Genomic DNA, 16,085 nt, shown 5'->3' on the forward strand with positions numbered 1-16,085 from the left:
TCCCGCCATTTCCAACAACACCCTGCGCCTTCAATTTCTTAGAAAATTAATGCCCAATCACATCAACTTTCGCAAAAACATAAATTAACCAATAGAGCAGAAGAATTCCGCCTATCTATCGCACGTAGAGAAAAAGTTTATCGTCTTTGAGAAAAATCCAAGCTTCAAGTTAATTGGTGTTCTATTTCATGTATTTCTGTATTAAATTTAACCCTTTTTGTATTCCATAATGGTTTAATTGGTATTTTTAATGTGTTAAAATGTCAAATTCACCTTATATGTTCCTCTCAAAATAGAGGGCAATCTCCTGATCTCCTTCTTCTATTGTTTGTTCATCACTTAACCACTCTCTTAGAAAACTACTGACCACACTCTTAGAAAATTACTGAACAAAAGAACAGTGCCAGAAACACCATATATATGGCACTGTTGTGAGGAACTTCTTCCCGTTGTTGCAACTTTATGGAGTAATATTTTTTCCCTATTTTTGTTCTCAATTACTAGGTTGATACCCGTTTGCTTACCCTAATGAAGTCATTGTTTGCTTTTCCTAGACCGTTTATATTTGTGAAGAACAAATGAATCAATAGATGAGAAGAATTAAGTCTATCAACAGTTTCAAACCAGAACCTTCAGGTTCTCAATACCCATGGCAGTCGAGGCAAAGAAGAAATCATTCTTCTCCGTTTTAGTCGAAACTCTACGTACATAAAGGGGTTTTTTTTTTTGCTTTTCCACCCCATTGTTTGTGTTTTAGCCACAGTTATTATCAGTACAAAATCATATTTGGAGCTAGCGGTTGTGGGTAGTAATATTTTTGGTTGCTCCTAGCATGTTTATGCTTATATTAATCATCTTTTGCAACTGTTTGATACTCAACTGTTTGAATCATCCAATAATACTAATCAAGCATTCTTATCCTAATCAAGGCTAATTCCCCATTGTTTGTGTTTTTGCCACAGATATTATTATGGCAAAATCATATTTTGAGCGAGCGGTTGTGGGTAGCGACATTTTTGGTTTCTCAGAGTACTATTAGGATGATTCAGGGCATTAGCCAGCTTGATTTTCTCAAGGTTTCTCAGAGTACATTTTTCTCTCTTATTTTAATTCTATACTTTTCATGGTTTAGTATTTAATTTGTTCAAATGTATATTGTGTTGTTCGTTAACGTGTTAACCTTATTTAAACTCACTATTAAAATATTAGGAAAGCATCATTAGCTTATGGTGTGATTATTACCGCGCGAAGCACGGGCAAATTACCTAGTTAATCTATATTTTGAGTAGAGGATGAGACAATAACATAAGCTTATAATGCAGGATTCACAAGGGTTAAAGTTGTTTGAAAATATCTTTGACGGTTTCTCATACTTACATTTCAGGAAATTAAGGTAGTACGATCAGTAAGTACAAAGATTATTCACATATAAATAATATGTTATTGAAATGACAAAAAAGAATAATAAGGATCTGTCAATCTAAATAATTTTATTTTATAAGAACTACATAAGAAAAAGTTATACCAATTCATTTGTATAGCTACAAATTATATTATTAATGGGTGATCAAGTGATTTGAATATGCTTATTATTCATCTTTCAACTTGTACATTCCTTTCAAAATTATAATTACTCATCACTTACATATTTTGATATTATTTATACTGTTTTAGAAGTTTATACTGGCTATCAGGAGACACACGTGCAATGTACGTTCCTAGATACTAGTTTTAAAAATGTGGGAGTGTGGTATCGCCACTATCTCCAAATAATAGTGAAAAAGAACAATTCTGCGCAGGAAGAAGAAAAATCCAAGGGTTGTTTTTTTCTTTTTGGATTGTATCACTAATTCAGTTACATCAATCGTAATCTTTATTAGGGGTCATATCAGAAGATCCCTTTTTGAACTAATATTACACAAATTAATAGAGCAAGTTGAATGGAAGCGACCATTTGATTATCACTTAATTTGATAGTCGAATTAATTTTATATGAATAATCACTTATATGCCCTAAAAGTAAGAGCAATGTGCGTTCAGCTCTTTTCTAGGAGGTGGATGACGGTAATGTCCAACTTTTAGACCTTTTTTTCTTCTGTCTAAAAAGTTAAAAAGGGAAAAGGAAAAGAAAAAAGAGACTTTTGCACGAGCATCAACTGCAAATAATAATACTCCCTTCGTCTTAATTTATATGACATTCTTTTATTTTTGATCAGCATCTAAAAAAATGATATATTTTTATATTTAATACCAATTTAATTTTAAATTTATATTTTTATCTTTAATGAAATAATTTCAAAACACACAAAGTTTTATGATTTATTTTATACCATAAATTTTAAAAATATTCTTTTATTTTTTAAATTCATTCAGTCAAACACCCTCTGGAGACGGGGGAGTAATAACTAATTAGTAGCGGAGGCATGCTTTGAGGAAAATGGGGGCCATTTTTTTAATTACTTAACAAGGTAGAATTGCTCCTCACCTCACTTCCTTAGAACTTTTGGGTCCTGAAGCTGCTTTTGTCAGCAATAAGTGCCTTTTGGGGCCAGCCCTGCATCATGTTGTCGCCCAATACTGGATCCTTTTCTCTTCTAACTTCTTAATTCCTTTTATCTCCCGCCAGTACATGTATTAAATAATTTGGTGCATCAAAGCTTGGCAAATAGAAGTAGATCATAAAAAAGGACAGCCCCATGTATAAAGTATAACGCGATAGCATGTCCCGATGAAGGGCTGCACCTAAAGGGATGTGATGTAGCAATACTATTCTAACGCAAGATTAATATCGTTTTCACTTTAATCACACAGACATAGATCACACGAAAATAACTTTACCGTTGCTTCAAAACTCCCTTCAAATAGAAATAGATCATAACCTAATGTCTTTATCTTTACTTGTTGTTTGCTTTCTTTTAATACCCCAACCGGCATGTAACTACCTTTAATGAAGGGGATTCAATTGAATCCCGAATGTTGAAAGATTACTAAAGGATAAAAACGAAAAATTTATGTTTATTGTTAATTTCGTTGATGTAGGTTCGTATCTTAAATGTGAAAGTTTTATTTTTTTCGAATTCTTTTATTCAAATTTCTGACTTTACCCTAACCTTAAAAAAAAGGAAAGAAATAATGATTAGCTAGAGCCCCAAACATAGTGCTAATATTGTATAAAAGGAACCGTAAGGAGTGAAATAGAGGTTGATACACTGATAGTAAAAGGTATGGACTGATTAACTTAATAACATTATGTTCTATGTGCCCAAAACAAAACGTTATGTTGTATTACTCTTTCCGTTTCATTTTATGTCTTAGTTTGATAGAGTATGGAGTTCAAAAAAATAAGTAAAACTTGAATCTTATGATCTTTAACTAAATACTATATTATCACGATACCCTTTAAATTTTGTGGTTTCAAAAATGTCACATGATATGTTTGAAATAAAGAATGATTAAAATACGGAAAATGACAGTTTTAATAGATTAAAAAATATTGAGTGAGATATACTTTTCTCTTCTTTTTTTTAAAATTGTTAAAGCTGGGTCAACTTTTGCAGGTATTGCAAACAAAGACTAGAATGAGTATGAAAAGGGCCAAAATGAAGAGCTTTTCTTTATTGAATATGAAGAAAAGGTCAAATACAGTAGCTCGAAAAAATCTGTAGTAATAATAATCTAAGGTCCCACATTCAGCAACCTGGCCAAAACGCGCTTAAGAACAATGATTATAAGTCATTTTCTTGAAAGTAAGCATGTGACTATTTAAAAGATGAAAGCTGACTGATAGACAGCAACAGCCAAACAGATACAAAGCCAGAGTTGAATGGAGATAATTCAGCAAACTGTTTAAGAAAAAAAAATCAAGAAGCTAGAATATGGAGGCTGAGAAATTAGCAACAACTCATGGTTGTTGCCCTAATCCTTTGCTTATACTGCTTGAGCATCAGAACCAACAGCCTATTCCAAAGATCAAAAGCACAACTTCAGCTTGTCGACATAGCTTTGCAGCCACGACAACTTCCTCTTTCTTCCCAAATACACATTTCACTAACCATGAATCCCTACCTTCATATCAAGAATCATTTGCTCAGTTCATTAAAACATATCCGAAATACTCGGATACTCGACAAGTCGACAAAATTCGGAATCAAGAATACTATCATCTGTCAGTCTCCAACCATGTGTGCCTGGATTACATTGGCATTGGTCTCTTCTCTTATTTACAGGTTCATGAATGTTGTAATTATCCTTTCTTTGACATATCTTGCAAGTCTGTTAATCTTAAATCTGAGTTACTACATGGTGGTCATGGATCAGAATTAGAATCCAGTATCAAGAAAAAAATCTTGAATTTTCTTAACATATCTCCAAATGAATATTCCATGGTTTTTACTGTTAATAGATCATCAGCTTTCAAGCTTATAGCAGAATCTTACCCTTTCAAAACGAGTCGAAAGCTTCTTACAGTTTATGACCATGAGAGTGAAGCATTGGAGACCATGGTCAATACATCAGAGAAAAGAGGGGCCAATATAATGTCAGCAGAATTCAAGTGGCCACGGCTAAGAATAAACTCTGAGAAACTCAGGAAACTTATTATAAGGAAAAAGAAGAAAAAGAAATCAAGGGGACTGTTTGTGTTTCCTCTCCAGTCAAGATTGACTGGAGCCAGTTACTCTTATCAGTGGATGAGCTTGGCGCAGGAAAATGGTTGGCATCTATTGCTTGATGCTTGTGCATTGGGACCTAAGGATATGGATAGCTTTGGACTTTCTCTCATCCATCCTGATTTCCTTATTTGCTCTTTCTACAAGGTTTTCGGTGAAAATCCTACAGGGTTCGGATGCCTAATCGTCAAGAAATCGGTTGTATCGATGTTGGAAGCTTCTGTTAGTACAGGCATTGTAAGTCTTTTTCCACCAACTTCACTAGATTCATCAGGTAGTGGCACGGAGCTTGAACAAAAAGCCAACTTTGTTACAAAACTGGATGAGCTGCATATATCTGGCTCTTATTCAGCTCACAAGGAAAAGAGCATAGAGGAATCAGGTCAATCTAGTATTGCACAAGGCAGTAACACTAAGCTGGAAGAAAAGGGAAACACAGAGATTCAATGCCGATGCTTGGATCATGTGGATTCACTGGGATTGATGCAAATTGGTAACAGAAGAAGGTATCTAGTGAATTGGCTTATTAGTGCACTCCTCAAACTCAAGCATCCAAATAGGTTGGATCATTTTCCTCTGGTCAAAATTTATGGACCAAAGATAAAATTTGACAGGGGAACAGCTATGGCGTTTAATCTGTTCGACTGGAAAGGAGAAAGGGTGGAACCAATTCTCATACAGAAGCTTGCAGATCGGAACAATATTTCTCTCAGCCATGGGTTTCTGTCACACATGTGGTTTCCAGACAAGTATGAGGAAGAGAAGCAGAGGACTATAGAAAGTAAAAAGGGTGAAGAAAAAGATGCAGAGAGCAAAAAGTCTAAAAGAACTGAACTTGGCATATCAGTAGTAACCATTGCCCTTAGCTTTCTGGCCAACTTTGAAGATGTTTACCGGCTTTGGACATTCATAGCTCAGTTTCTTGATGCAGACTTTGTGGAGAAAGAACGGTGGAGATACAGCTCGCTGTATCAGAAAACTATTGAAGTTTAATGCAGCAATTTTTGTCTGCAATGCGAAAGACTTTGAAGTGTGAAACTTGTTTTTGTCGATGTAACAAGGAAACAAATGCTGGATCTTTGTCCAGAAACTGAATGAGAGTCCAAACATTTGGAAAGAAAGGCACATATGGACTTGGATTCACATTTTTATCATTTTTTTCACCTTGCGTCGATTGAATAAACCTATATATTGCGAATATTTGTGGACGACAAGATAGAAAGCTATAATCAGCCGATAAGAAACGTTGTAGGATCTAGTTGCATTTAAGAAATTTATGCTCCACAAAATTCCTTTCGCTATAAATAACATGGTTAATAAGCCATAATTTTCAGGAAGAGAAATAGTGCTATATTTTCAACAAATGAGCGCAAACGAAATAAAATGTAGCATATTCTGACATATGTAGCACAGTCATTGCAGATGCAACCAAATGCTGATACACCATTGTTCCTAAAAAAAGGGACCTTTAGTTTCATAAACTGAGCGCTATGGTTAGTGCAAATGCAGTGAGATAAATCTACCACCAAAAGGTACATTTAATAACATATTCACAGGTCACCATGACTACTTTTTCTTACAGGAATATTTCTCTGCCGGATGAGAAAGAGGATAATATAACCTGAAATTGAAGTCTCAAAAGGCTAATGCTACTTTAGGATATCATACCTAGCATCCATGTTATATCACTTGGGAAAGAATCACCTTTCCTAGCATCAATCAGTTATTTCACATCCATCTTTAAGCCAAAGAAATCTAGTTTTACTCTAGCTGAACTAATTTAAGCTTTCTGTGCAAGATATAAAATTAGATAAAACTACCCTTTTACTTCAAATCACGCGCCTTATGCCCACAGAAGATACTAACTGTCTAGTTGCCAATGATGGTATAAACTAGTAGTAGCATATTTGTGTGTGTTTGAATTGAGGGCTATAGAGAAGGTTTCGAAGTAACTTTATGCTAGTGTTTGAGAACACCTATTTGATTTTCAGAGATCAAAATCTACTTCTAATCCAAAGTCACTTTTTTATGACAAATTTTCAAACAGGCCTCGCAACCAAATAAAACCGCTGTTTCTCAAGCCTAGTGTGCCATCAATGGTAAAACCAAAAAACACAAAGAGGCCATGTAGATTGTAGTAGACAAAAATTTCAAGTCTCAAGCTTGACTATGATGAATATAGGAAATTTCAAACACTATGAAAATTGAGAAGCTTTTTATAGCTTTATAAGTCACATCATGGTAATTCCTTAACTGAATTATTTGTGGTAAATCAGCAAGAAACAGAACAAGATGAAGGAGGGCCTGAATTATAGAACACCTTTTGCTAGAGAAGCTTTCAGCATTAAACCATTTGCAGCATTTCTTTCCTAACTATTGTCGACATGCAGATTAATTAATGGCCAAAAAGGTTGCATACTATCTTCTACATACATTTTGCTATTAGGAATTACATGGAACCGGTGAAAGAAAAATGGAGACATACATCCTAACCACATAAAATCAATGAGGAAAATGTGGCTTCATAAGGGCTACAGAAGTTGGAAGTGGTAACTGGTAAGCATCACCAGCGGAGGAGCAAGCTCTTGATGGATGCAGAGCATGTCCAGGAAGAAGCATGGGCCTTTCCATCTACCTACAACGGCAGATTTACTGTATAGCTAAGAGGCATTCGTGACTATACTGCTATATTCGCCTGAACGGATTTGGCCTAACTGAGAACTTTTAGAGCTCCAAAAGCCTCAAATGCTTTACTAAGTAACCTCTCTCTGCCAATTTATACGACACACTTTCTTTTTTAGTTAATTCTAAAAAAAAAATACATTTTTTATTTAAGACAGTTTAACTTTAACTTAACCTTTTATGCTTAACGATATGATCTATAACCACACAAATATCTTTGAGTTGTTTTAGACTGCAAGATTCAAAAGTCTTCCTTATTTCAAAAATTTCGTGCCCAGTCAAACTGCATCATATAAATTGGGACGAAGGGATTAGTACATATTTTGCAGAGAAAAGACCAAAATAATTACGGGGGATTGGACTATTTTAGTTCACACAATTTAACCGAAATAGTTCTTAATGTATAAAAAAAAGTAATCATTTTAGTACTTCATATATACCACATAATCGAAATAATCCTTGTTGTATGAAAAAAATATTCATTTTAGTCTTTCATATAACACATAATATATGAAAAAGTGCTATTATTAATCCTAAGTCTTATATGATGAGAAGACAGGTCAACTTTTGTTATCTTTAACCGAAACACTTGTGCCAATAATTATGTCTGTTTTTGTCTTTGCACCATAGCTCAACTATGTCTCTTGATGCAAGAATGATAACTAAGTTATAACGAAAGGAAGAAAAATGTATACTCCATTATTGCAAACGCGAGCACACCAGGGGCCGAGCTACATTAGCGGAAGGGTGTTGAGCCGAACACCCTTCGTCGAAAAATTGTACTGTGTATATAAGTAAAATTTTATTGTATTTGTAGATAAATCGTAAAATGAACACCCTTCAAACAATAGGAGTTAGTTCGGCAATTAAGGGTGTTCAAAACACCCTAGAGGTTGCGGGTTTGATCTCCTAGTCGCCCATTTTGCTGCTTATTTTTAAAACTTGACGGACCGAATGTTGGCTTGATTTACTTATTTTTTATAATAAAAACTGGAGTACTCTATGTTTTGAATTATGTCACAATACAAGGCTTTTAGAATAATAATCTTAGTGTTTAATAAATCTATTTTTAAAAAGGAAAAACTTTTTTTTTTTAAAAATAGAGCAACAAATTTTCTATGACTTAGCTAATATTAGGTAGTTAGATTTAAAAAAATTTGTGCACCAGTTCATCAACCTTTTTTTTAAAAAATAAATTATTTACTACTTCAAAATTTGAATACCCTTACAAAAATTTCTAGCTTCACCATTGACGTACACAGTGGTGGCAGGAGGAAAATGGTAGTTTTTACTTCCCTAAAGTGAGTTACAGGTTAAATTTAAAAGATTTTTTGACTTGCACCGTTACTAAGGTTTAGGACTAAAAGAATCATTTTTTCATACGTTAAGAACTATTTTGATTACGCGTTATATTCGAAGGACTAAAATGAACAATTTTTCATATATTAGTACTATTTTAATGACGTCATATAGATGAAAGACTAAAATAGTCCAACGCCAATGCAGTAAGGACCATTTTGATCGTTTTCTCATATTTTGTAATTATCGAGGAACTCCTTTTGATATAAAATTTCTCTCTCTGCCCCTTCATTTCTGCCGTCCCATCATCCTCCATCAATCAATCAATTGCATACAATTTTATTGAGCTGGCATAACTTTAATGGGCAAATCATCCACAATTTTTATTGGATAGGAAAATTTGTGAACTATTTTAATAAGTTGGTAGATATTTTTAACAATTATTCCCACTAATTATTTATCAATCTAATTAATTTCTTCCGATCGTTATTTATGTTCGTATCATATGAGAAGATTATATTAAAGAGTAGTTACATTACTATTCATGTTAAATTTTTCTTTTTATTGAACTAAAATTTAATAAATTGATGTTGTATTTTTTAGAAAGGTCTTCTAGCAGCGTATTAATTTTGTTATGAACTATAACTTATTCATTTGGTAAGATTATATAAGAATTGAAAAAGTTTTGATAGTTTTTCCAACTTATGATGTTTGTATGTCTATAAAAAAAAATACAACTTATAAAAATTAAAATTGCATATCCAAATATAATTTCATCACATAATTTTAAATCATGTCCAAACGGCTCCTAAGATTATTTTTTCATTTTTTTTTGTGTGTGTAATGCCAAGGTTAATTTCGTACAAATGTCTTAAACGAGCAAATAAGTTTAAACATGTGCGAGATACATTATTTAGGGTGATTTACAAGAATGGCCTTGGAATATGGGTGATCTTGCTCCCCATGGGCAAAAGTTCATGTTTAACACTGGACAAAAATTTTGATCTTAAAGATTTACTCATAAAGCAAGCAACTTTTTGTAAAATATGTTTGATCCGAATCATATATTTATATTAAACTTTTTGTAAAATATGTCTTTTAATTATTAATTTAGAGCCAAGAATTTAAAAATTAAAATCTCAAACCCACAAGCTTCAATCCCTGACTCCACCTCTCAAACCAAGCAGGGTTCAAAATTTAAAATTACCCATTTTCAAGGCAATTTCCCATGCTACTTGTGCTCAACCAATAAACGAATCGATTTTTGCAATTGGGCTCTGATCTGATATACTACTAGCCCATCAGTTTTGAAGTTGTGAGCTTCCCAAGTCCTTCGGCGATTTCGATTTGTAAGTATCTTTTCTGTCTCTTCTCTCCTTCCCCCTTCAAATTTAATGGTAGAAATTCAAATACTCTCACTGTTTAATTACAGTCTCATCTCTGGTTGCTCATTTTTGTGATATTTATAAATGAAGTTGGCATTTTTATTTATTTCAGCCTTCAAGTGATTATAATCCAAAGTTATTTGGGTGAAATGATCTTCCTTTAGTGCTGCAGTCAAGAAAAGGAAAAGAAAATTATCTTATTAACATTGAGCATATGACATCATTTGACGCTAGGAACACCGTCCTATCCAAATTAGTCTATTCAATATGGCCATTTAGTATGTTAAACACATAGAGTATGTACTGGTCCATGTCTGAAAAGCAGTGAAACGAAAAGACTTGTATGAAATCATTATTTTTGGGGAGTGAATTGTATATACTGGTCCATGGCTGAAAAGCAGTGAAACGAAAAGACTTTCTATTTTTGTAAGCCTTTGAAATTTAGTTTATAGAGAGTGATTCTTTACTGGAAATTTAAATACTTTATATATCATGGTGTAAGTTTCTGGATGAACGACGGAATTTTTTTTAAAGGGGTACTTATGTTTCATTCGTACTGTTATTCAAAGAATTCAAAGAGTAATCGTAAGCTAAAGAAAACACACTCTATTGTCATATAGTTGTTCTAAGAATATTAATATCATAAACAAAAAGCAGCTTAAAAAAAGTTTGATGCCTAATGCAAGATATCATTTTGGTCCTATGTGATGGCATGGATTGTTCTTTTGATGATCACGTTGATATAGAGCAGCTAGGCTGTTAAGTTTACAACTATTTGCTTCTCTGAGCCAGTGGGTAAAACCATTAGTTGGTCATAGATTCTAAAGATTGTTGATGAACTATATCTGTCCGGATATATATAATCGCTTTCACTATGACATAAGGTTGTAGTTAGAATCTGATCTTACTAATATATGATCGACAGATTGTTCCCAAAAACAAAATTCTTTAAGATTTTCAGTATGCTTTAGTGGACAGGAATCTATTGCTACTTCTGCCAATGTATCTAATTGCAAAATCTTTCTTTTGCAATTTGATTGCACAACATTTCTTTTGCTAGATATCAAATTGTACTTAATCAATTAATTTACATCATCTTACTTAGACCATTCTGAATGGTTCAACACAGTATTGTCATTTCCTCCTGTTTGGTTATATTCTGTCCTGTTTATAACTTGCTCAGGCATCTAAAGATGGAGGATCTGGTAGAGAAAATTGAAGGTACTCCCCAATTTCCACCAGCTGAATCACTACTTCAGTGGAGCCAATGGCAATTGCTCGATTCTGTTCTTCCTACTGGTGGCTTTGCTCATTCTTTTGGCCTTGAGGCTGCTATTCAAGCTCGGTTAGTCTCTGGGCCTGAAGACCTTCGAACATTTGTGATCGATATACTAGAGAATACAGGAAGCCTATTGCTTCCTTTCGTCTATACTTTAAATGCATCTCCGAATGTCGAAACATGGTATAAACTTGATAAAATATTGGATGCAACACTGACAAATGAAGTTGGTAGGAAAGCATCTATTTCACAAGGATCAGCACTTTTGAGAGTAGCTGCTGCTGTGTTCCAGGAAGTTCCTTATTTAAAAACTATGCGAGAAATGTCTATGACTAGCGGAGCTTTCCGTTTCCACCATGCTCCCATTTTTGGACTTGTCTGTGGGGTTCTTGGATTAAATGCTGAAACTTGTCAGAAGGCTTACATGTTTACAACAATGAGAGATGTTGTATCTGCTGCAACAAGGCTCAATTTGGTAGGACCGCTAGGTGCAGCTGTCTTGCAGCATCAGCTTGCTGCAAGTGCAGAAGAATTATCAAAGAAATGGATGAACCGTCCTGTAGACGAAGCGTGTCAGACTAGTCCGTTGCTTGATACTGTCCAGGGTTGTCATGGTTATTTGTTCTCCAGGCTTTTTTGTTCTTGAATGGTGGAACTGAAGATTCAAGATACTGGGGTTTGGGTGGATGAGAAAGTTATTGATCTTAATCTATACTTCCAAAAATAATTGCTGACATGCTTGTGCTTTCGCCTGGTTAAAAATCAGGGGCACAAACCACAGTGATGGCTTCTCGTAGAGCTACTGAAGTATATGTGGTTCCCATTCCTTTAAATTGTGACTTTTTCCCATGATGGATGTCTTCCAGAAAACATTATTCGTGAACCACTGGGCTTATACCAATATGTTTGTTTACAAGAGAGCACTTCCAGTTCAAGAAAGTTTCACTGATGCTTGCAGGTATTTCTTTGTTATCAAGAGGAAGTACGAGAATGTGAGAGCTGCAATCAGCTTTTTATCAGAGTAAATAATTCTGCTCGCTTGTAAGACTGACATCTGCATTCATTTCCCCCGAATAGATTCTTTAACTGTTTAACCACAATCTATAATATGCAATTGCAGGACGTTAGTAAATGGCCGACAATTCTTAAGACAAAAAGTGGGTGTTGAAACTTGCATAAAATGATGTATTGTTCAAGTTTCACAGGTTGTTTGTCAAACGAAAGGCATATACCGTTGGATGTTGAAGCTGCTGAAGAATGAAATACTGATATCCCCTTAATGATGCCCAAATTTTTTTAATCTCAATCTCTTCGCTTTCTTGAACAGAAATCACAGTTCTCTCACACAATTTTATGAATCGATTGCTTGCTTTTCTTTGCTTTCCTCTTCTCTTCATTCTATTTTTGTTATTAGAATGCCAAAAGTAGGTTTGTCCATGTGTCTGGTTGCACTGGATATGGGTTGGGTTTTGTATCCATACTTAAATATGGCTTACCCAATCCTATATCAAGCCGGAACCAATTTATGAGCATAATTACAAAATCCAAAATCAAAAGGATACTTATTACATAAGTAGAATATATTTAACAATCTCAGCATAGCATTCATTTTGTGTATCCTCAACTATGTTTATGTCTAAAGGGCTGTCCGAAGGGGCAGGTTGGGCCAAATTTGGATGGCGTAAGACCTTCTTTACCTCCTTTCAATTTGATGTTGTTTAGAGCTTATGCCTCTATCATTTCAAATGCTTGTCTTAGGTTGAGAATTGATTGCCCAAAAAGATTGAAAGACTTATTAGATGTGAAGCTTCTTGATATTAGAAGCTTTTGATGAAGCGAGTGGAAACAACATTGTGCAATCGGGACTTCAAAGGTTTAGTTTCTATGCAGTTATATTCTTTGCTGAGATAAATTAAGCATAGCCATCTATTGTGAGTAACGGGTGCCATTGTCAGGAACAAAGACTGACTATATAAAGTATAAACTACTCTCAGTTTCAGATATATATTCAGATAAATATGTCTGAAACTTTTAACTGCTTAACTAGAGATATAAATGTCGGAAGTTTGAACTCATGCCAACTTTAGAAATACATGTTCGAAATTAGGTTTTGGCAAGCCTAATTTCAGACCCGTGTGTTTGAAGTTTTTGGGAAATCCAGACCCGGTTATGGTATTTAGTATTTGTATTAAAAACCTTCTACATTTTAATGCAAATGCTAATACAAAGTTACATAGGACACGTTGTTATAAACCAAAATTTTCTTTTATTAGTTTAAAAGAAAATAACAACATAACATACAATTCCAAATCTTACAAACTTCAACAAAATGATTCAAATAATTAGGTCTTTATTCTCATGCAAAATTTTAAATTGAACTTCTTACTTTCTCCTTGTATGTCAATTCAGACACAGTTAAGTGTTTAAATTTTAGCAATTATTAGGATTTAGGAGAACAGTTTGGGTCATACATAAATTTAAAAATAAAATAGACAAACTGTTGTAGAGAATGGCGGTAGTATAATGTAAACCTTTGTGCAGATTGGATGTTGGAGAGTTTCATTTAAATGTAGTTACCATTTCAAACAATTTAATAGATACATTGTCATTTTTTATTTTTATTTTTAGAAACAACGTGTTCCAATTTTGAGCAACGTAATTTAGAAAATCTATTATCCAGGCTGAACAAGTACAACTCATGATGAATATCCGAAGATTTTGACCAAAAATCTAGAATTGTTTTTTGCAACAAAAATCCCAAAATTAACTACTGGCTAATCTTCCATTAAGTAGGCCCTGTGACGTGTCAGGATCTTAGGGCCCAATCTTTTCCCAGAGATTCTCAGCCGTAGATCACTCTTCGTCCTGTGATCTTTTATAGGGTTTGGCAAGAGGGCCCCTTTCCTCTTTCTCCTTGTATGCAACCCAAACTACAAGTGGGGCTCCCTTTTCCCTAAGGTTTGTTATCCTCTCTCTATTTCATTTTTACTGTTCAATTTATTTTTCGTATCTCAAATGCTCCTTCTTCACTGTAGAATACTATCAGTCAACCATTACAACTAACAACGACGACTTTTCTAATTTTCCGTCAGTCACAAACACACCCTTTATTGCCCTTCGTATTTTACGCCTTCTATCGGTTTAATTTTTAGTCTTTTTAATCCTTCCTAACCAATTTTTCTTTAATTTCAGCTATCTTTTGTTATTCTTGATTTTTTCCTGCAAAAATGGCTAGTACTGAAAACAACCAAAACATTGAACCAGAAGATAACGAGGTTAACGACTCCAGAACAGTATCCGCTGATCCATTACTTGGTGATTCTCAAGAATACACCATTACAGCAGTAGGTCCGTCAACAGATATGGTGCCGTTATTAAAGGAAGAGCCCGAAGAAAACAACACGTCAACAGCTGGGCTAAATATGCAAATACAGACAATAGAAAAACAGCAGGTAAAAAGATCCTCAAAAGACAGGCATACTAAAGTTGAAGGACGTGGTCGGAGAATCCGTATGCCAGCTGCTTGTGCTGCTAGAATCTTCCAATTAACACGTGAACTCGGGCATAAGTCTGATGGGGAGACAATAAGGTGGCTGTTGGAACGGGCAGAGCCAGCAATCATTGAAGCAACTGGAACAGGTACGGTTCCAGCTATTGCTGTATCTGTTAACGGAACTTTAAAGATACCAACAACTTCGTCAGGGAATAATGAGGGAGAAAGTTCGACGACGACTAAGAGGAGGAAAAGGGCTGGAAATAGTGAGTTTTATGACGTGCATGAAGGGCCGTCTAGTTTTGCACCTGTAACACCAATTGTCACACAACAAGCTGTTGTTCCTGTTTGGCCAATGGCCCATACTGCAATTACCGGTGGGATTCCTTTCTATACAACTATTGCTGCTGGTGGGCCTCAGTTGTGGGCTACACCGATATTGCCCGTTTCAAGTTTTGTATCTGCAATGCAACCTGGTATTGGTTATACTAGTGAGGTTCAAGTGAACTCTTCATCTGCGTCAAAGAGTGACGGTAATGTTGTTTCAGCTATGGCTCCAAGTTCTAGTTCTACTAGTGTGACAACTAATACAACAACAATCACAAGTACTAATACTACACAGATGCTTAGGGATTTTTCATTGGAGATTTATGACAAAAGGGAGCTTCAGTTTATGGTTGGTTCTGCTTCCAGTGAGAATGATCAAACTTCTTCCTCCAAATCATAGGGTTCTAGGCCCATAAAGGCTCCACTTATTTTTTTATATTTCATGTCTCTTATTATCTACCCTAGTTGTAGTTTCAAAAGAAACTTTTTTATGTTTTAATTAGTTTTTGGCTAATTCACAGCTTTGTCTTGGCTTTAACATTTTGCTTGTAAATACTCATTAACTCCTTGAGCTTTTAGCTTGAAAAAGCAAATGGGATTAGAATCCGGTTCCTCCTCTAGGAGGTTGCTTGCTTTGCTGTGATGACATGGGTTGGTCAATTTTGAATGTCAACTTGCTGCTTTATTAGTTTTGGGGCACACAATTTTATGCTTTTTAGTGCTCCTTAATGTGGTTGTGAAAAGCTAAATGGTTTTGGTTAGGTTGGATTTGGTTTTGAATCCTTTTATATTTGCTAAGCGTGGGCGGTGGGACCATTTTTTGTGCCTGTATTATGTGTAACACTTTTAAATCCCTTTTTTTACCGACTTTAAATCACTTTGTAACAGTGCACTGTTTAGTGCTTGTCATGGGGCCATTGCCCCGTGCACTTAGATTACTTCAAAAACTGCAC

General features: G+C 34.7%; 3 protein-coding genes across 4 annotated transcripts; all 3 read left to right on the plus strand.

The window, feature by feature from the left end:
* The first annotated feature begins 3,769 nt into the window (after positions 1–3,769).
* LOC132056615 (uncharacterized) lies at positions 3,770–5,792 on the plus strand. Its single transcript, XM_059448892.1, has one exon. The coding sequence runs from the start codon at positions 3,876–3,878 to the stop codon at positions 5,658–5,660; it is 1,785 nt and encodes a 594-aa protein (XP_059304875.1). The 5' UTR covers positions 3,770–3,875; the 3' UTR covers positions 5,661–5,792.
* A 4,050-nt stretch (positions 5,793–9,842) lies between these two features.
* LOC132056617 (urease accessory protein F) lies at positions 9,843–12,695 on the plus strand. Of its 2 annotated transcripts, none has more exons than XM_059448895.1 (2): positions 9,843–10,001; positions 11,217–12,695. In XM_059448895.1, exon 2 carries the CDS (start codon positions 11,227–11,229, stop codon positions 11,956–11,958), a length of 732 nt encoding a protein of 243 aa, XP_059304878.1. In that variant the 5' UTR covers positions 9,843–10,001; positions 11,217–11,226; the 3' UTR covers positions 11,959–12,695. The 2 variants fall into 2 exon arrangements, with proteins under 2 accessions (XP_059304878.1, XP_059304877.1); XM_059448894.1 differs by having other exon boundaries at positions 9,844–9,997.
* Positions 12,696–13,052: 357 nt separating this feature from the next.
* Positions 13,053–15,775, plus strand: LOC132056616 (transcription factor TCP19). The gene is made up of 2 exons (XM_059448893.1): positions 13,053–13,185; positions 14,106–15,775. Exon 2 carries the CDS (start codon positions 14,540–14,542, stop codon positions 15,530–15,532), a length of 993 nt encoding a protein of 330 aa, XP_059304876.1. The 5' UTR covers positions 13,053–13,185; positions 14,106–14,539; the 3' UTR covers positions 15,533–15,775.
* The last annotated feature ends 310 nt before the right edge of the window (positions 15,776–16,085 follow it).

Source organism: Lycium ferocissimum, chromosome 5, assembly GCF_029784015.1.
Source record: "Lycium ferocissimum isolate CSIRO_LF1 chromosome 5, AGI_CSIRO_Lferr_CH_V1, whole genome shotgun sequence".
NCBI classification, from domain to species: domain Eukaryota; kingdom Viridiplantae; phylum Streptophyta; class Magnoliopsida; order Solanales; family Solanaceae; genus Lycium; species Lycium ferocissimum.